We start from the raw sequence: 21135 nt of genomic DNA, 5'->3' as shown, positions 1-21135 counted from the left end.
AGACCCACAGGCTGCACAGGGAGACCCAGACTCACAGGCTGCAGAGAGACCCAGACTCACAGGCTGCACAGGGAGACCCAGACTCACAGGCTGCACAGGGAGACCCAGACTCACAGGCTGCACAGGGAGACCCAGACCCACAGGCTGCACAGGGAGACCCAGACCCACAGGCTGCACAGGGAGACCTAGACCCACAGGCTGCACAGAGAGACCCAGACCCACAGGCTGCACAGGGAGACCCAGACCCACAGGCTGCACAGGGAGACCTAGACTCACAGGCTGCACAGGGAGACCTAGACCCACAGGCTGCACAGGGAGACCTAGACCCACAGGCTGCACAGGGAGACCCAGACTCACAGGCTGCAGAGAGACCCAGACCCACAGGCTGCACAGGGAGACCTAGACCCACAGGCTGCACAAGGAGACTCAGACTCACAGGCTGCAGAGAGACCCAGACTCACAGGCTGCACAGGGAGACCTAGACTCACAGGCTGCACAGGGAGACCCAGACTCACAGGCTGCACAGGGAGACCCAGACTCACAGGCTGCACAGGGAGACCCAGACCCACAGGCTGCACAGAGAGACCAAGACCCACAGGCTGCACAGGGAGACCCAGACCCACAGGCTGCACAGGGACACCTAGACCCACAGGCTGCACAGGGAGACCCAGACCCACAGGCTGCACAGGGAGACCCAGACTCACAGGCTGCACAGAGACCTAGACCCACAGGCTGCACAGGGAGACCTAGACCCACAGGCTGCACAGGGAGACCCAGACCCACAGGCTGCACAGAGAGACCCAGACCCACAGGCTGCACAGGGAGACCCAGACCCACAGGCTGCACAGGGAGACCCAGACCCACAGGCTGCACAGGGAGACCCAGACTCACAGGCTGCACAGGGAGACCCAGACCCACAGGCTGCACAGAGACCTAGACCCACAGGCTGCACAGAGAGACCCAGACCCACAGGCTGCACAGAGACCCAGACTCACAGGCTGCACAGGGAGACCCAGACCCACAGGTTGCACAGAGACCTAGACCCACAGGCTGCACAGGGAGACCCAGACTCACAGGCTGCACAGTGAGACCCAGACCCACAGGCTGCACAGAGACCTAGACCCACAGGCTGCACAGAGAGACCCAGACCCACAGGCTGCACAGAGACCCAGACTCACAGGCTGCACAGGGAGACCCAGACCCACAGGCTGCACAGAGACCTAGACCCATAGGCTGCACAGGGAGACCCAGACTCACAGGCTGCACAGGGAGACCTAGACCCACAGGCTGCACAGGGAGACCCAGACTCACAGGCTGCACAGAGACCCAGACCCACAGGCTGCACAGAGACCCAGACTCACAGGCTGCACAGGGAGACCCAGACCCACAGGCTGCACAGAGACGTAGACCCACAGGCTGCACAGAGAGACCCAGACCCACAGGCTGCACAGAGACCCAGACCCACAGGCTGCACAGGGAGACCCAGACCCACAGGCTGCACAGAGACCTAGACCCACAGGCTGCACAGGGAGACCGAGACCCATAGGCTGCACAGGGAGACCCAGACTCACAGGCTGCACAGGGAGACCTAGACTCACAGGCTGCACAGGGAGACCCAGACCCACAGGCTGCACAGGGAGACCCAGACTCACAGGCTGCAGAGAGACCCAGACTCACAGGCTACACAGGGAGACCTAGACTCACAGGCTGCACAGGGAGACCCAGACTCACAGGCTGCAGAGAGACCCAGACTCACAGGCTGCACAGGGAGACCTAGACTCACAGGCTGCACAGGGAGACCCAGACTCACAGTCTGCACAGGGAGACCCAGACCCACAGGCTGCACAGGGAGACCTAGACCCACAGGCTGCACAGGGAGACCTAGACCCACAGGCTGCACAGAGAGACCCAGACACACAGGCTGCACAGGGAGACCCAGACCCACAGGCTGCACAGGGAGACCCAGACTCACAGGCTGCACAGGGAGACCTAGACCCACAGGCTGAACAGGGAGACCTAGACCCACAGGCTGCACAGGGAGACCCAGACTCCCAGGCTGCACAGGGAGACCCAGACTCACAGGCTGCACAGAGACCTAGACCCACAGGCTGCACAGAGAGACCCAGACCCACAGGCTGCACAGAGACCCAGACTCACAGGCTGCACAGGGAGACCCAGACCCACAGGCTGCACAGAGACCTAGACCCACAGGCTGCACAGGGAGACCCAGACTCACAGGCTACACAGGGAGACCTAGACCCACAGGCTGCACAGTGAGACCCAGACTCACAGGCTGCACAGAGACCCAGACCCACAGGCTGCACAGGGACCCAGACTCACAGGCTGCACAGGGAGAGCCAGACCCACAGGCTGCACAGAGACCTAGACGCACAGGCTGCACAGAGAGACCCAGACCCACAGGCTGCACAGAGACCCAGACCCACAGGCTGCACAGGGAGACCCAGACCCACAGGATGCACAGAGACCTAGACCCACAGGCTGCACAGGGAGACCCAGACTCACAGGCTGCACAGGGAGACCTAGACTCACAGGCTGCACAGGGAGACCCAGACCCACAGGCTGCACAGGGAGACCCAGACTCACAGGCTGCAGAGAGACCCAGACTCACAGGCTACACAGGGAGACCTAGACTCACAGGCTGCACAGGGAGACCCAGACTCACAGGCTGCACAGGGAGACCCAGACTCACAGGCTGCAGAGAGACCCAGACTCACATGCTGCACAGGGAGACCTAGACTCACAGGCTGCACAGGGAGACCTAGACTCACAGGCTGCACAGGGAGACCTAGACCCACAGGCTGCACAGGGAGACCTAGACCCACAGGCTGCACAGGGAGACCCTGACTCACAGGCTGCAGAGAGACCCAGACTCACAGGCTGCACAGGGAGACCTAGACTCACAGGCTGCACAGGGAGACCCAGACTCACAGGCTGCACAGGGAGACCCAGACCCACAGGCTGCACAGGGAGACCCAGACTCACAGGCTGCACAGAGACCTAGACCCACAGGCTGCACAGGGAGACCTAGACGCACAGGCTGCACAGGGAGACCTAGACCCACAGGCTGCACAGGGAGACCCAGACCCACAGGCTGCACAGAGACCTAGACCCACAGGCTGCACAGGGAGACCCAGACGCAGAGGCTGCACAGGGAGACCCAGACCCACAGGCTGCACAGAGAGACCCAGACCCACAGGCTGCACAGGGAGACCCAGACCCACAGGCTGCACAGGGAGACCCAGACCCACAGGCTGCACGGGGAGACCCAGACCCACAGGCTGCACGGGGAGACCCAGACTCACAGGCTGCACGGGGAGACCCAGACCCACAGGCTGCACAGGGAGACCCAGACCCACAGGCTGCACAGGGAGACCCAGACCCACAGGCTGCACAGGGAGACCCAGACCCACAGGCTGCACAGGGAGACCCAGACCCACAGGCTGCACAGGGAGACCCAGACCCACAGGCTGCACAGGGAGACCCAGACTCACAGGCCGCACAGAGACCTAGACCCACAGGCCGCCCAGGGAGACCCAGACCCACAGGCCGCACAGGGAGACCCAGACCCACAGGCCGCACAGAGAGACCCAGACCCACAGGCTGCACAGGGAGACCCAGACCAACAGGCTGCAGAGAGACCCAGACTCACAGGCTGCACAGGGAGACCTAGACTCACAGGCTGCACAGGGAGACCTAGACTCACAGGCTGCACAGGGAGACCTAGACCCACAGGCTGCACAGGGAGACCTAGACCCACAGGCTGCACAGGGAGACCCAGACTCACAGGCTGCAGAGAGACCCAGACTCACAGGCTGCACAGGGAGACCTAGACCCACAGGCTGCACAGAGAGACCCAGACCCACAGGATGCACAGGGAGACCCAGACCCACAGGCTGCACAGGGAGACCCAGACCCACAGGCTGCACAGGGAGACCCAGACTCACAGGCTGCACAGAGACCTAGACCCACAGGCTGCACAGGGAGACCCAGACCCACAGGCTGCACAGGGAGACCCAGACCCACAGGCTGCACAGAGAGACCCAGACCCACAGGCTGCACAGGGAGACCCAGACTCACAGGCTGCACAGGGAGACCCAGACCCACAGGCTGCACAGGGAGACCCAGACCCACAGGCTGCACATGGAGACCCAGACCCACAGGCTGCACAGGGAGACCCAGACCCACAGGCTGCACAGGGAGACCCAGACCCACAGGCTGCACAGGGAGACCCAGACCCACAGGCTGCACAGGGAGACCCAGACTCACAGGCTGCACATGGAGACCCAGACCCACAGGCTGCACAGGGAGACCCAGACTCACAGGCTGCACAGGGAGACCCAGACCCACAGGCTGCACAGAGAGACCCACAGGCTGCACAGAGAGACCCAGACTCACAGGCTGCACAGGGAGACCCAGACCCACAGGCTGCACAGAGACCTAGACCCACAGGCTGCACAGGGAGACCCAGACTCACAGGCTGCACAGGGAGACCCAGACTCACAGGCTGCACAGAGACCTAGACCCACAGGCTGCACAGAGAGACCTAGACCCACAGGCTGCACAGAGACCCAGACTCACAGGCTGCACAGGGAGACCCAGACCCACAGGCTGCACAGGGAGACCCAGACTGACAGGCTGCACAGAGACCCAGACTCACAGGCTGCACAGGGAGACCCAGACCCACAGGCTGCACAGGGAGACCCAGACTCACAGGCTGCACAGAGACCCAGACTCACAGGCTGCACAGAGACCCAGACCCACAGGCTGCACAGAGACCCAGACCAACAGGCTGCACAGGGAGACCCAGACCCACAGGCTGCACAGAGACCTAGACCCACAGGCTGCACAGGGAGACCCAGACCCATAGGCTGCACAGGGAGACCGAGACTCACAGGCTGCACAGGGAGACCCAGACCCACAGGCTGCACAGGGAGACCCAGACTCACAGGCTGCAGAGAGACCCAGACTCACAGGCTACACAGGGAGACCTAGACTCACAGGCTGCACAGGGAGACCCAGACTCACAGGCTGCAGAGAGACCCAGACTCACAGGCTGCACAGGGAGACCCAGACTCACAGGCTGCACAGGGAGACCCAGACTCACAGGCTGCACAGGGAGACCCAGACCCACAGGCTGCACAGGGAGACCTAGACCCACAGGCTGCACAGGGAGACCTAGACCCACAGGCTGCACAGAGAGACCCAGACCGACAGGCTGCACAGGGAGACCCAGACCCACAGGCTGCACAGGGAGACCCAGACTCACAGGCTGCACAGAGACCAAGACCCACAGGCTGCACAGGGAGACCTAGACCCACAGGCTGCACAGGGAGACCTAGACCCACAGGCTGCACAGGGAGACCCAGACTCACAGGCTGCACAGGGAGACCCAGACCCACAGGCTGCACAGAGACCTAGACCCACAGGCTGCACAGGGAGACCCAGACTCACAGGCTGCACAGGGAGACCCAGACCCACAGGCTGCACAGGGAGACGTAGACCCACAGGCTGCACAGGGAGACCGAGACCCACAGGCTGCACAGAGAGACCCAGACCCACAGGCTGCACAGGGAGACCCAGACCCACAGGCTGCACAGGGAGACCCAGACTCACAGGCTGCCCAGAGACCCAGACCCACAGGCTGCACAGGGAGACCTAGACTCACAGGCTGCACAGGGAGACCCAGACCCACAGGCTGAACAGGGAGACTTAGACCCACAGGCTGCACAGGGAGACCCAGACTCACAGGCTGCACAGGGAGACCCAGACCCACAGGCTGCACAGAGACCTAGACCCACAGGCTGCACAGAGAGACCCAGTCCCACAGGCTGCACAGAGACCCAGACCCACAGGCTGCACAGGGAGACCCAGACCCACAGGATGCACAGAGACCTAGACCCACAGGCTGCACAGGGAGACCCAGACTCACAGGCTGCACAGGGAGACCTAGACTCACAGGCTGCACAGGGAGACCCAGACCCACAGGCTGCACAGGGAGACCCAGACTCACAGGCTGCAGAGAGACCCAGACTCACAGGCTACACAGGGAGACCTAGACTCACAGGCTGCACAGGGAGACCCAGACTCACAGGCTGCACAGGGAGACCCAGACTCACAGGCTGCAGAGAGACCCAGACTCACATGCTGTACAGGGAGACCTAGACTCACAGGCTGCACAGGGAGACCTAGACTCACAGGCTGCACAGGGAGACCTAGACCCACAGGCTGCACAGGGAGACCTAGACCCACAGGCTGCACAGGGAGACCCTGACTCACAGGCTGCAGAGAGACCCAGACTCACAGGCTGCACAGGGAGACCTAGACTCACAGGCTGCACAGGGAGACTCAGACTCACAGGCTGCACAGGGAGACCCAGACCCACAGGCTGCACAGGGAGACCCAGACTCACAGGCTGCACAGAGACCTAGACCCACAGGCTGAACAGGGAGACCTAGACGCACAGGCTGCACAGGGAGACCTAGACCCACAGGCTGCACAGGGAGACCCAGACTCACAGGCTGCACAGAGACCTAGACCCACAGGCTGCACAGGGAGACCCAGACGCACAGGCTGCACAGGGAGACCCAGACCCACAGGCTGCACAGAGAGACCCAGACCCACAGGCTGCACAGGGAGACCCAGACCCACAGGCTGCACAGGGAGACCCAGACCCACAGGCTGCACGGGGAGACCCAGACCCACAGGCTGCACAGGGAGACCCAGACTCACAGGCTGCACAGGGAGACCCAGACCCACAGGCTGCACAGGGAGACCCAGACCCACAGGCTGCACAGGGAGACCCAGACCCACAGGCTGCACAGGGAGACCCAGACCCACAGGCTGCACAGGGAGACCCAGACCCACAGGCTGCACAGGGAGACCCAGACCCACAGGCTGCACAGGGAGACCCAGACTCACAGGCCGCACAGAGACCTAGACCCACAGGCCGCACAGGGAGACCCAGACCCACAGGCCGCACAGGGAGACCCAGACCCACAGGCCGCACAGAGAGACCCAGACCCACAGGCTGCACAGGGAGACCCAGATCCACAGGCTGCAGAGAGACCCAGACTCACAGGCTGCACAGGGAGACCTAGACTCACAGGCTGCACAGGGAGACCTAGACTCACAGGCTGCACAGGGAGACCTAGACCCACAGGCTGCACAGGGAGACCTAGACCCACAGGCTGCACAGGGAGACCCAGACTCACAGGCTGCAGAGAGACCCAGACTCACAGGCTGCACAGGGAGACCCAGACCCACAGGCTGCACAGAGAGACCCAGACCCACAGGCTGCACAGGGAGACCCAGACCCACAGGCTGCACAGGGAGACCCAGACCCACAGGCTGCACAGGGAGACCCAGACTCATAGGCTGCAGAGAGACCCAGACTCACAGGCTACACAGGGAGACCTAGACTCACAGGCTGCACAGGGAGACCCAGACTCACAGGCTGCACAGGGAGACCCAGACTCACAGGCTGCAGAGAGACCCAGACTCACATGCTGCACAGGGAGACCTAGACTCACAGGCTGCACAGGGAGACCTAGACTCACAGGCTGCACAGGGAGACCTAGACCCACAGGCTGCACAGGGAGACCTAGACCCACAGGCTGCACAGGGAGACCCTGACTCACAGGCTGCAGAGAGACCCAGACTCACAGGCTGCACAGAGAGACCTAGACTCACAGGCTGCACAGGGAGACCCAGACTCACAGGCTGCACAGGGAGACCCAGACCCACAGGCTGCACAGGGAGACCCAGACTCACAGGCTGCACAGAGACCTAGACCCACAGGCTGCACAGGGAGACCTAGACGCACAGGCTGCACAGGGAGACCTAGACCCACAGGCTGCACAGGGAGACCCAGACCCACAGGCTGCACAGAGACCTAGACCCACAGGCTGCACAGGGAGACCCAGACGCAGAGGCTGCACAGGGAGACCCAGACCCACAGGCTGCACAGAGAGACCCAGACCCACAGGCTGCACAGGGAGACCCAGACCCACAGGCTGCACGGGGAGACCCAGACCCACAGGCTGCACGGGGAGACCCAGACCCACAGGCTGCACGGGGAGACCCAGACTCACAGGCTGCACGGGGAGACCCAGACCCACAGGCTGCACAGGGAGACCCAGACCCACAGGCTGCACAGGGAGACCCAGACCCACAGGCTGCACAGGGAGACCCAGACCCACAGGCTGCACAGGGAGACCCAGACCCACAGGCTGCACAGGGAGACCCAGACTCACAGGCCGCACAGAGACCTAGACCCACAGGCCGCACAGGGAGACCCAGACCCACAGGCCGCACAGGGAGACCCAGACCCACAGGCCGCACAGAGAGACCCAGACCCACAGGCTGCACAGGGAGACCCAGACCAACAGGCTGCAGAGAGACCCAGACTCACAGGCTGCACAGGGAGACCTAGACTCACAGGCTGCACAGGGAGACCTAGACTCACAGGCTGCACAGGGAGACCTAGACTCACAGGCTGCACAGGGAGACCTAGACCCACAGGCTGCACAGGGAGACCTAGACCCACAGGCTGCACAGGGAGACCCAGACTCACAGGCTGCAGAGAGACCCAGACTCACAGGCTGCACAGGGAGACCTAGACCCACAGGCTGCACAGAGAGACCCAGACCCACAGGATGCACAGGGAGACCCAGACCCACAGGCTGCACAGGGAGACCCAGACCCACAGGCTGCACAGGGAGACCCAGACTCACAGGCTGCACAGAGACCTAGACCCACAGGCTGCACAGGGAGACCCAGACCCACAGGCTGCACAGGGAGACCCAGACCCACAGGCTGCACAGAGAGACCCAGACCCACAGGCTGCACAGGGAGACCCAGACTCACAGGCTGCACAGGGAGACCCAGACCCACAGGCTGCACAGGGAGACCCAGACCCACAGGCTGCACATGGAGACCCAGACCCAGAGGCTGCACAGGGAGACCCAGACCCACAGGCTGCACAGGGAGACCCAGACCCACAGGCTGCACAGGGAGACCCAGACCCACAGGCTGCACAGGGAGACCCAGACTCACAGGCTGCACATGGAGACCCAGACCCACAGGCTGCACAGGGAGACCCAGACTCACAGGCTGCACAGGGAGACCCAGACCCACAGGCTGCACAGAGAGACCCACAGGCTGCACAGAGAGACCCAGACTCACAGGCTGCACAGGGAGACCCAGACCCACAGGCTGCACAGAGACCTAGACCCACAGGCTGCACAGGGAGACCCAGACTCACAGGCTGCACAGGGAGACCCAGACTCACAGGCTGCACAGAGACCTAGACCCACAGGCTGCACAGAGAGACCTAGACCCACAGGCTGCACAGAGACCCAGACTCACAGGCTGCACAGGGAGACCCAGACCCACAGGCTGCACAGGGAGACCCAGACTCACAGGCTGCACAGAGACCCAGACTCACAGGCTGCACAGGGAGACCCAGACCCACAGGCTGCACAGGGAGACCCAGACTCACAGGCTGCACAGAGACCCAGACTCACAGGCTGCACAGAGACCCAGACCCACAGGCTGCACAGAGACCCAGACCAACAGGCTGCACAGGGAGACCCAGACCCACAGGCTGCACAGAGACCTAGACCCACAGGCTGCACAGGGAGACCCAGACCCATAGGCTGCACAGGGAGACCCAGACTCACAGGCTGCACAGGGAGACCCAGACCCACAGGCTGCACAGGGAGACCCAGACTCACAGGCTGCAGAGAGACCCAGACTCACAGGCTACACAGGGAGACCTAGACTCACAGGCTGCACAGGGAGACCCAGACTCACAGGCTGCAGAGAGACCCAGACTCACAGGCTGCACAGGGAGACCCAGACTCACAGGCTGCACAGGGAGACCCAGACTCACAGGCTGCACAGGGAGACCCAGACCCACAGGCTGCACAGGGAGACCTAGACCCACAGGCTGCACAGGGAGACCTAGACCCACAGGCTGCACAGAGAGACCCAGACCGACAGGCTGCACAGGGAGACCCAGACCCACAGGCTGCACAGGGAGACCCAGACTCACAGGCTGCACAGAGACCAAGACCCACAGGCTGCACAGGGAGACCTAGACCCACAGGCTGCACAGGGAGACCTAGACCCACAGGCTGCACAGGGAGACCCAGACTCACAGGCTGCACAGGGAGACCCAGACCCACAGGCTGCACAGAGACCTAGACCCACAGGCTGCACAGGGAGACCCAGACTCACAGGCTGCACAGGGAGACCCAGACCCACAGGCTGCACAGGGAGACGTAGACCCACAGGCTGCACAGGGAGACCGAGACCCACAGGCTGCACAGAGAGACCCAGACCCACAGGCTGCACAGGGAGACCCAGACCCACAGGCTGCACAGGGAGACCCAGACTCACAGGCTGCCCAGAGACCCAGACCCACAGGCTGCACAGGGAGACCTAGACTCACAGGCTGCACAGGGAGACCCAGACCCACAGGCTGAACAGGGAGACTTAGACCCACAGGCTGCACAGGGAGACCCAGACTCACAGGCTGCACAGGGAGACCCAGACCCACAGGCTGCACAGAGACCTAGACCCACAGGCTGCACAGAGAGACCCAGACCCACAGGCTGCACAGAGACCCAGACCCACAGGCTGCACAGGGAGACCCAGACACACAGGATGCACAGAGACCTAGACCCACAGGCTGCACAGGGAGACCCAGACTCACAGGCTGCACAGGGAGACCTAGACTCACAGGCTGCACAGGGAGACCCAGACCCACAGGCTGCACAGGGAGACCCAGACTCACAGGCTGCAGAGAGACCCAGACTCACAGGCTACACAGGGAGACCTAGACTCACAGGCTGCACAGGGAGACCCAGACTCACAGGCTGCACAGGGAGACCCAGACTCACAGGCTGCAGAGAGACCCAGACTCACATGCTGCACAGGGAGACCTAGACTCACAGGCTGCACAGGGAGACCTAGACTCACAGGCTGCACAGGGAGACCTAGACCCACAGGCTGCACAGGGAGACCTAGACCCACAGGCTGCACAGGGAGACCCTGACTCACAGGCTGCAGAGAGACCCAGACTCACAGGCTGCACAGGGAGACCTAGACTCACAGGCTGCACAGGGAGACTCAGACTCACAGGCTGCACAGGGAGACCCAGACCCACAGGCTGCACAGGGAGACCCAGACTCACAGGCTGCACAGAGACCTAGACCCACAGGCTGAACAGGGAGACCTAGACGCACAGGCTGCACAGGGAGACCCAGACCCACAGGCTGCACAGGGAGACCCAGACTCACAGGCTGCACAGAGACCTAGACCCACAGGCTGCACAGGGAGACCCAGACGCACAGGCTGCACAGGGAGACCCAGACCCACAGGCTGCACAGAGAGACCCAGACCCACAGGCTGCACAGGGAGACCCAGACCCACAGGCTGCACAGGGAGACCCAGACCCACAGGCTGCACGGGGAGACCCAGACCCACAGGCTGCACGGGGAGACCCAGACCCACAGGCTGCACGGGGAGACCCAGACCCACAGGCTGCACAGGGAGACCCAGACCCACAGGCTGCACAGGGAGACCCAGACCCACAGGCTGCACAGGGAGACCCAGACCCACAGGCTGCACAGGGAGACCCAGACCCACAGGCTGCACAGGGAGACCCAGACCCACAGGCTGCACAGGGAGACCCAGACTCACAGGCCGCACAGAGACCTAGACCCACAGGCCGCACAGGGAGACCCAGACCCACAGGCCGCACAGGGAGACCCAGACCCACAGGCCGCACAGAGAGACCCAGACCCACAGGCTGCACAGGGAGACCCAGACCCACAGGCTGCAGAGAGACCCAGACTCACAGGCTGCACAGGGAGACCTAGACTCACAGGCTGCACAGGGAGACCTAGACTCACAGGCTGCACAGGGAGACCTAGACCCACAGGATGCACAGGGAGACCTAGACCCACAGGCTGCACAGGGAGACCCAGACTCACAGGCTGCAGAGAGACCCAGACCCACAGGCCGCACAGGGAGACCCAGACCCACAGGCCGCACAGAGAGACCCAGACCCACAGGCTGCACAGGGAGACCCAGACCCACAGGCTGCAGAGAGACCCAGACTCACAGGCTGCACAGGGAGACCTAGACTCACAGGCTGCACAGGGAGACCTAGACTCACAGGCTGCACAGGGAGACCTAGACCCACAGGATGCACAGGGAGACCTAGACCCACAGGCTGCACAGGGAGACCCAGACTCACAGGCTGCAGAGAGACCCAGACTCACAGGCTGCACAGGGAGACCCAGACCCACAGGCTGCACAGAGAGACCCAGACCCACAGGCTGCACAGGGAGACCCAGACCCACAGGCTGCACAGGGAGACCCAGACCCACAGGCTGCACAGGGAGACCCAGACTCACAGGCTGCACAGAGACCTAGACTCACAGGCTGCACAGGGAGACCCAGACCCACAGGCTGCACAGAGACCTAGACCCACAGGCTGCACAGAGAGACCCAGACCCACAGGCTGCACAGAGACCCAGACCCACAGGCTGCACAGGGAGACCCAGACCCACAGGCTGCACAGGGAGACCCAGACCCACAGGCTGCACAGGGAGACCCAGACTCACAGGCTGCACAGGGAGACCTAGACCCACAGGCTGCACAGGGAGACCCAGACTCACAGGCTGCACAGAGACCCAGACCCACAGGCTGCACAGAGACCCAGACTCACAGGCTGCACAGGGAGACCCAGAGCCACAGGCTGCACAGAGACCTAGACCCACAGGCTGCACAGAGAGACCCAGACCCACAGGCTGCACAGAGACCCAGACCCACAGGCTGCACAGGGAGACCCAGACCCACAGGCTGCACAGAGACCTAGACCCACTGGCTGCACAGGGAGACCGAGACCCATAGGCTGCACAGGGAGACCCAGACTCACAGGCTGCACAGGGAGACCTAGACTCACAGGCTGCACAGGGAGACCCAGACCCACAGGCTGCACAGGGAGACCCAGACTCACAGGCTGCAGAGAGACCCAGACTCACAGGCTACACAGGGAGACCTAGACTCACAGGCTGCACAGGGAGACCCAGACTCACAGGCTGCAGAGAGACCCAGACTCACAGGCTGCACAGGGAGACCTAGACTCACAGGCTGCACAGGGAGACCTAGACTCACAGGCTGCACAGGGAGACCTAGACCCACAGGCTGCACAGGGAGACCTAGACCCACAGGCTGCACAGGGAGACCTAGACCCACAGGCTGCACAGGGAGACCCAGACCCACAGGCTGCACAGAGACCTAGACCCACAGGCTGCACAGAGAGACCCAGACCCACAGGCTGCACAGAGACCCAGACTCACAGGCTGCACAGGGAGACCCAGACCCACAGGCTGCACAGGGAGACCCAGACCCACAGGCTGCACAGGGAGACCCAGACTCACAGGCTGCACAGGGAGACCTAGACCCACAGGCTGCACAGGGAGACCCAGACTCACAGGCTGCACAGAGACCCAGACCCACAGGCTGCACAGAGACCCAGACTCACAGGCTGCACAGGGAGACCCAGAGCCACAGGCTGCACAGAGACCTAGACCCACAGGCTGCACAGAGAGACCCAGACCCACAGGCTGCACAGAGACCCAGACCCACAGGCTGCACAGGGAGACCCAGACCCACAGGCTGCACAGAGACCTAGACCCACAGGCTGCACAGGGAGACCGAGACCCATAGGCTGCACAGGGAGACCCAGACTCACAGGCTGCACAGGGAGACCTAGACTCACAGGCTGCACAGGGAGACCCAGACCCACAGGCTGCACAGGGAGACCCAGACTCACAGGCTGCAGAGAGACCCAGACTCACAGGCTACACAGGGAGACCTAGACTCACAGGCTGCACAGGGAGACCCAGACTCACAGGCTGCAGAGAGACCCAGACTCACAGGCTGCACAGGGAGACCTAGACTCACAGGCTGCACAGGGAGACCTAGACTCACAGGCTGCACAGGGAGACCTAGACCCACAGGCTGCACAGGGAGACCTAGACCCACAGGCTGCACAGGGAGACCTAGACCCACAGGCTGCACAGGGAGACCCTGACTCACAGGCTGCACAGGGAGACCCAGACTCACAGGCTGCACAGGGAGACCCAGACTCACAGGCAGCACAGGGAGACCCAGACCCACAGGCTGCACAGGGAGACCCAGACCCACAGGCTGCACAGGGAGACCCAGACCCACAGGCTGAACAGGGAGACCCAGACCCACAGGCTGCACAGGGAGACCCAGACCCACAGGCTGCACAGGGAGACCTAGACCCACAGGCTGCACAGGGAGACCTAGACCCACAGGCTGCACAGGGAGACCCAGACTCACAGGCTGCACAGGGAGACCCAGACCCACAGGCTGCACAGAGACCTAGACCCACAGGCTGCACAGAGAGACCCAGACCCACAGGCTGCACAGAGACCCAGACTCACAGGCTGCACAGGGAGACCCAGACCCACAGGCTGCACAGAGACCTAGACCCACAGGCTGCACAGGGAGACCCACACTCACAGGCTGCACAGGGAGACCTAGACCCACAGGCTGCACAGGGAGACCCAGACTCACAGGCTGCAGAGAGACCCAGACCCACAGGCTGCACAGAGACCCAGACTCACAAGCTGCACAGGGAGACCCAGACCCACAGGCTGCACAGAGACCTAGACCCAAAGGCTGCACAGAGAGACCCAGACCCACAGGCTGCACAGAGACCCAGACCCACAGGCTGCACAGGGAGACCCAGACCCACACGCTGCACAGAGACCTAGACCCACAGGCTGCACAGGGAGACCGAGACCCACAGGCTGCACAGGGAGACCCAGACTCACAGGCTGCACAGGGAGACCTAGACTCACAGGCTGCACAGGGAGACCCAGACCCACAGGCTGCACAGGGAGACCCAGACTCACAGGCTGCAGAGAGACCCAGACTCACAGGCTACACAGGGAGACCCAGACTCACAGGCTGCACAGGGAGACCCAGACTCACAGGCTGCACAGGGAGACCCAGACTCACAGGCTGCAGAGAGACCCAGACTCACAGGCTGCACAGGGAGACCTAGACCCACAGGCTGCACAGGGAGACCCAGACTCACAGGCTGCACAGGGAGACCCAGACCCACAGGCTGCACAGAGACCGAGACCCACAGGCTGCACAGAGAGACCCAGACCCACAGGCTGCACAGGGAGACCCAGACCCACAGGCTGCACAGGGAGACCCAGACTCACAGGCTGCACAGAGACCCAGACCCACAGGCTGCACAGAGACCCAGACTCACAGGCTGCACAGGGAGACGCAGACCCACAGGCTGCACAGAGACCTAGACCCACAGGCTGCACAGAGAGACCCAGACCCACAGGCTGCACAGAGACCCAGACCCACAGGCTGCACAGAGACCCAGAGCCACAGGCTGCACAGGGAGACCCAGACCCACAGGCTGCACAGGGAGACCCAGACCCACAGGCTGCACAGGGAGACCCAGACCCACAGGCTGCACAGAGACCTAGACCCACAGGCTGCACCGGGAGACCCAGACTCACAGGCTGCACAGGGAGACCTAGACTCACAGGCTGCACAGGGAGACCCAGACCCACAGGCTGCACAGGGAGACCCGGACTCACAGGCTGCAGAGAGACCCAGACTCACAGGCTACACAGGGAGACCTAGACTCACAGGCTGCACAGGGAGACCCAGACTCACAGGCTGCAGAGAGACCCAGACTCACAGGCTGCACAGAGAGACCTAGACTCACAGGCTGCACAGGGAGACCTAGACTCACAGGCTGCACAGGGAGACCCAGACCCACAGGCTGCACAGGGAGACCTAGACCCACAGGCTGCACAGGGAGACCCAGACTCACAGGCTGCAGAGAGACCCAGACTCACAGGCTGCACAGGGAGACCCAGACTCACAGGCTGCACAGGGAGACCCAGACTCACAGGCTGCACAGGGAGACCCAGACCCACAGGCTGCACAGGGAGACCCAGACCCACAGGCTGCACAGGGAGACCCAGACCCACAGGCTGCACAGGGAGACCCAGACCCACAGGCTGCACAGGGAGACCCAGACCCACAGGCTGCACAGGGAGACCCAGACCCACAGGCTGCACAGGGAGACCCAGACCCACAGGCTGCACAGGGAGACCCAGACCCACAGGCTGCACAGGGAGACCCAGACTCACAGGCTGCACAGAGACCTAGACCCACAGGCTGCACAGGGAGACCCAGACCCACAGGCTGCACAGGGAGACCCAGACCCACAGGCTGCACAGAGAGACCCAGACCCACAGGCTGCACAGGGAGACCCAGACCCACAGGCTGCACAGGGAGACCTAGACCCACAGGCTGCACAGGGAGACCCAGACCCACAGGCTGCACAGGGAGACCCAGACTCATAGGCTGCACAGGGAGACCCAGACTCATAGGCTGCACAGGGAGACCCAGACCCACAGGCTGCACAGGGAGACCCAGACCCACAGGCTGCACAGGGAGACCCAGACTCACAGGCTGCACAGGGAGACCCAGACCCACAGGCTGCACAGGGAGACCCAGACTCACAGGCTGCACAGGGAGACCCAGACTCACAGGCTGCACAGAGACCTAGACCCACAGGCTGCACAGAGAGACCCAGACCCACAGGCTGTACAGAGACCCAGACTCACAGGCTGCACAGGGAGACCCAGACCCACAGGCTGCACAGAGACCTAGACCCACAGGCTGCACAGGGAGACCCAGACCCACAGGCTGCACAGAGACCCAGACCCACAGGCTGCACAGGGAGACCCAGACCCACAGGCTGCACAGAGACCTAGACCCACAGGCTGCACAGAGAGACCCAGACCCACAGGCTGCACAGAGACCCAGACTCACAGGCTGCACAGGGAGACCCAGACCCACAGGCTGCACAGAGACCTAGACCCACAGGCTGCACAGGGAGACCCAGACTCACAGGCTGCACAGGGAGACCTAGACCCACAGGCTGCACAGGGAGATCCAGACCCACAGGCTGCACAGAGACCCAGACTCACAGGCTGCACAGGGAGACCCAGACCCACAGGCTGCACAGAGACCTAGACCCACAGGCTGCACAGAGAGACCCAGACCCACAGGCTGCACAGGGAGACCCAGACCCACAGGCTGCACAGAGACCTAGACCCACAGGCTGCACAGGGAGACCGAGACCCATAGGCTGCACAGGGAGACCCAGACTCACAGGCTGCACAGGGAGACCTAGACTCACAGGCTGCACAGGGAGACCCAGACCCACAGGCTGCACAGGGAGACCCAGTCTCACAGGCTGCAGAGAGACCCAGACTCACAGGCTACACAGGGAGACCTAGACTCACAGGCTGCACAGGGAGACCCAGACTCACCGGCTGCAGAGAGACCCAGACTCACAGGCTGCACAGGGAGACCTAGACTCACAGGCTGCACAGGGAGACCTAGACTCACAGGCTGCACAGGGAGACCTAGACCCACAGGCTGCACAGGGAGACCTAGACCCACAGGCTGCACAGGGAGACCCTGACTCACAGGCTGCAGAGAGACCCAGACTCACAGGCTGCACAGGGAGACCTAGACTCACAGGCTGCACAGGGAGACCCAGACTCACAGGCTGCACAGGGAGACCCAGACCCACAGGCTGCACAGGGAGACCCAGACCCACAGGCTGCACAGGGAGACCTAGACCCACAGGCTGCACAGGGAGACCCAGACCCACAGGCTGCACAGGGAGACCCAGACTCACAGGCTGCACAGAGACCTAGACCCACAGGCTGCACAGGGAGACCTAGACCCACAGGCTGCACAGAGAGACCCAGACCCACAGGCTGCACAGGGAGACCCAGACCCACAGGCTGCACAGGGAGACCCAGACTCACAGGCTGCACAGGGAGACCCAGACCCACAGGCTGCACAGAGAGACCCAGACCCACAGGCTGCACAGGGAGACCCAGACCCACAGGCTGCACAGGGAGACCTAGACCCACAGGCCGCACAGAGATACCCAGACCCACAGGCTGCACAGGGAGACCCAGACTCACAGGCTGCACAGGGAGACCTAGACCCACAGGCTGCACAGGGAGACCTAGACCCACAGGCTGCACAGGCAGACCCAGACCCACAGGCTGCACAGGGAGACCTAGACCCACAGGCTGCACAGGGAGACCCAGACCCACAGGCTGAACAGAGACACCTAGACTCTGTGGATGAGACCTCTGGGGAACCACGTGCCAGGCAGGAGGGATCCGAGTCTTACAACTGTGTGTGAATCCACCATTAATTTTTTAAAAAAATAAACCTACTACAGCTTCCTCAGACAAGAGAAAGCAGATGGGTGCAGCCCAAACAAGAGCAAGAAAACGGGTCGGTGGCAGGACAGTCCCAGTGAGCGCAGGGGAGCCTGGGCGCCAGCACAGGGAGTGCCCATCTCGTTGACGCCTCCTCACCTCTCCATCCAGCGGTGCCTGCTGCCGATTTCATGTACATGGAAAGCAAAAATTTAAAGAAAGTTAAAGCTTAAAAACACAGTGAAAGACAGCAACCAGCAGCACTGCATGCTGTACCGACTCACCCGGCTGTCGCGAGGGCCCCAGGGCTGCGGCTTGGCCGCCTGGCGGAGCTGCCCCTCCAGCCTCTGAATCTCCTGCTGGAACTCCTCGCGCTCGTGCTCCCGCTCGGCTGCCTGCTCCTGGGAGGGGAGGCAGCATGTTGGGACCACCCCGACGGGGCTGGCGTGCCCCCTGCAGCGAAGGTCCACCCAGGCTTCCACTGCACGTACAAGTGCAACTGCCCAGCAGCTCAGACTCCAAATACCCCCCTCATCACAGTCACTTTGTAAAATGGACTTAAGTAAAGAAAAACAGCTCTCTGCATGGAACACAGAGGAACGTCTGAGACTGGTGGGTGGGAGGACAAGAACCAGTGAGAGCCGCAGCAAAGGCCCAGCCCGGGCCCCAAGTGACGCCTCCGTGACTGTGAGAAGGAGCATGGCAAGACCATGGGAGGCGGCCCTCAGAGGGCTGCGCCACAACATGTGGGCAAGAAGACACCCACCAAGAGTCAGCGACCTGGGTGCACCTGTGCAGCAGGTGTGGGGCGCCCTCTTCAACATCCTACTGCAGAAGCTTACGTAACGATCTGGAAAGAAGTTCATGCTGTAACGGCAACTTTTAGTGATGCAAAAAAATGTATTATTCAGAATTCTTACATCCATGAATTGCCGCTGGTTGCGCAAATGCTTGTCCAGTGATGCCACCTGCTGTTCCAGGGCAGTGACGGCCTCCGCCTGCTTGGCACACCCGCGATGCTGAGACAGCTGTTCTTCTAACTCAGACTCCAAAATCTTCATCTGGGAGAGCAGGGTTGAGCGGTCCTTCTCAGCCTGCTTCCTGGTCTCCGACTGTTCTTTGGTCAGATCCTCCACTTCCTTCCGGAGAGCTAAGGATGCAAACAGGACAGACACGGGGACACCCCCGCACCTCAGAGGCTGGTGCATGACACGTGCATCTCCTGATGGTGATTCAGCCAAAACCCACCGAAAATGAAGTCACTTGAATTCGGGGTAAAACGCCCATCTTTTAAAACAACATTGGCTAAAGCAAATTTCTGAAGCCTGAGAAGACTACTTCTGAGTGACATGTGAGTGATTCTCTAGGAATGCTGTCTTCACTACACTCTCCCAGACAGAAACACACGACTAAGCCCAGTCCCAGCAGACGACTGAGAGCCTGGGGTTGTAACGTGTCTAGGGGAAAGGCAAACGCCCCATCGGTAAATCAAAAGCGAATCTAAGTCGGGTGGGGTGGTTCACACCTGTAATCCCAGCACTTTGGGAGGCCGAGGCGGGTGGATCACTCGACGTCAGGAGTTTGAGACCAGCCTGGCCATCATGGTGAAACCCTGTCTCTACTAAAAATACAAAATTAGCTGGACATGGTGGCGTGTGCCTGTAATCCCGGCTACTCGGGAGGCTGAGGCAGGAGAATCACTTGAATCTGGGAGATGGAGGTTGCAGTGAGCCGAGATTGCATTGCTGCACTCCAGCCTGGGTGACAAAGTGAGACTCCTTCAAATAAATAAATAAATAAATAAAATCAACTGGGTACCACAGTTTAACTTTCTGTCCGCTCCAAAACTCATGTTGAAATTTAACTGCCAGAGTGATGGTATTGGAAGGGCCTTGAAAAGGTGACGAGGCCGCAAGGGCTCCATCCTCACAGCAGTTTTAATGCCTCAATAAGCGGCTTTGGGAGTGGTCCTCCCACTCGGCCCTTCTGCCTCTGCCCTAGGAGGATCCAGCCCTCCACTCCGGAGGATGCAGCGTGCAAGGCTCTGCCTTAGAAGCAGAGACGGGTACCTCACCAGACACCAAACCTGCTGGCACCTTGACCTTAGGCTTTCCAGCCTCCAGAACTGTAAGTCACAAACGTGTGTCTGTGATAAATCGCCTAGCCTCAAAAATTCTCTTCCAGCAGCAAAACCAGCCTGAGACCTGGGGTGGCGAAGCCCCGGCCCAAGTGGAAACTGCAGATGAAAAAGCGTCTTGGAAAAAGGGGCTCTCTGCTGCTGAGTCCTGAAGCCTCCATTTTATTATTATTATTTCTGAGATGGAGTCTCTGCTGCTGAGTCCTGAAGTCTCTATTTTATTACTATTATTTCTGAGATGGAGTGTCTGCTGCTGAATCCTGAAGTCTCTATCTTATTACTATTATTTCTGAGATGGAGTCTCTGCTGCTGAGTCCTGAAGTCTCCATTTTATTATTATTATTTCTGACATGGAGTCTCTGCTGCTGAATCCTGAAGTCTCCATTTTATTACTATTATTTCTGAGATGGAGTCTCTGCTGCTGAATCCTGAAGTCTCTATTTTATTACTATTATTTCTGAGATGGAGTCTCTGCTGCTGAATCCTGAAGTCTCTATTTTATTACTATTATTTCTGAGATGGAGTCTCTGCTGCTGAATCCTGAAGTCTCTATTTTATTACTATTATTTCTGAGTGGAGTCTCTACTGCTGAGTCCTGAAGTCTCTATTTTATTACTATTATTTCTGAGATGGAGT

At 61.5% G+C, this 21135-nt stretch overlaps 1 protein-coding gene across 7 annotated transcripts in view; it reads right to left on the bottom strand.

Moving 5' to 3' along the window:
- The window catches only part of PCNT (pericentrin), a 203298-nt gene that overhangs the window by 107713 nt on the left and 74450 nt on the right, over window positions 1–21135 (bottom strand). For 4 of the 7 annotated variants that reach the window (XM_055105153.2, XM_055105160.2, XM_055105158.2 and 1 more), the window contains exons 22-24: window positions 19283–19512; window positions 18647–18763; window positions 18522–18542 (exon numbers count right to left, since the gene is read on the bottom strand). In XM_055105153.2, the coding sequence (XP_054961128.2) occupies window positions 18522–18542; window positions 18647–18763; window positions 19283–19512 (368 nt within the window). The remainder of the gene's footprint in view (window positions 1–18521; window positions 18543–18646; window positions 18764–19282; window positions 19513–21135) is intronic. The other 3 variants (XM_055105154.2, XM_055105159.2, XM_055105156.2) reach the window with 1 other exon arrangement.

Source organism: Pan paniscus, chromosome 22 (assembly GCF_029289425.2).
Source record: "Pan paniscus chromosome 22, NHGRI_mPanPan1-v2.0_pri, whole genome shotgun sequence".
Taxonomy (NCBI): Eukaryota; Metazoa; Chordata; class Mammalia; order Primates; family Hominidae; genus Pan; species Pan paniscus.
The sequence above is the reverse complement of the archived record's forward strand: the minus strand, read 5'-3'. Positions and strand labels throughout refer to the sequence as shown.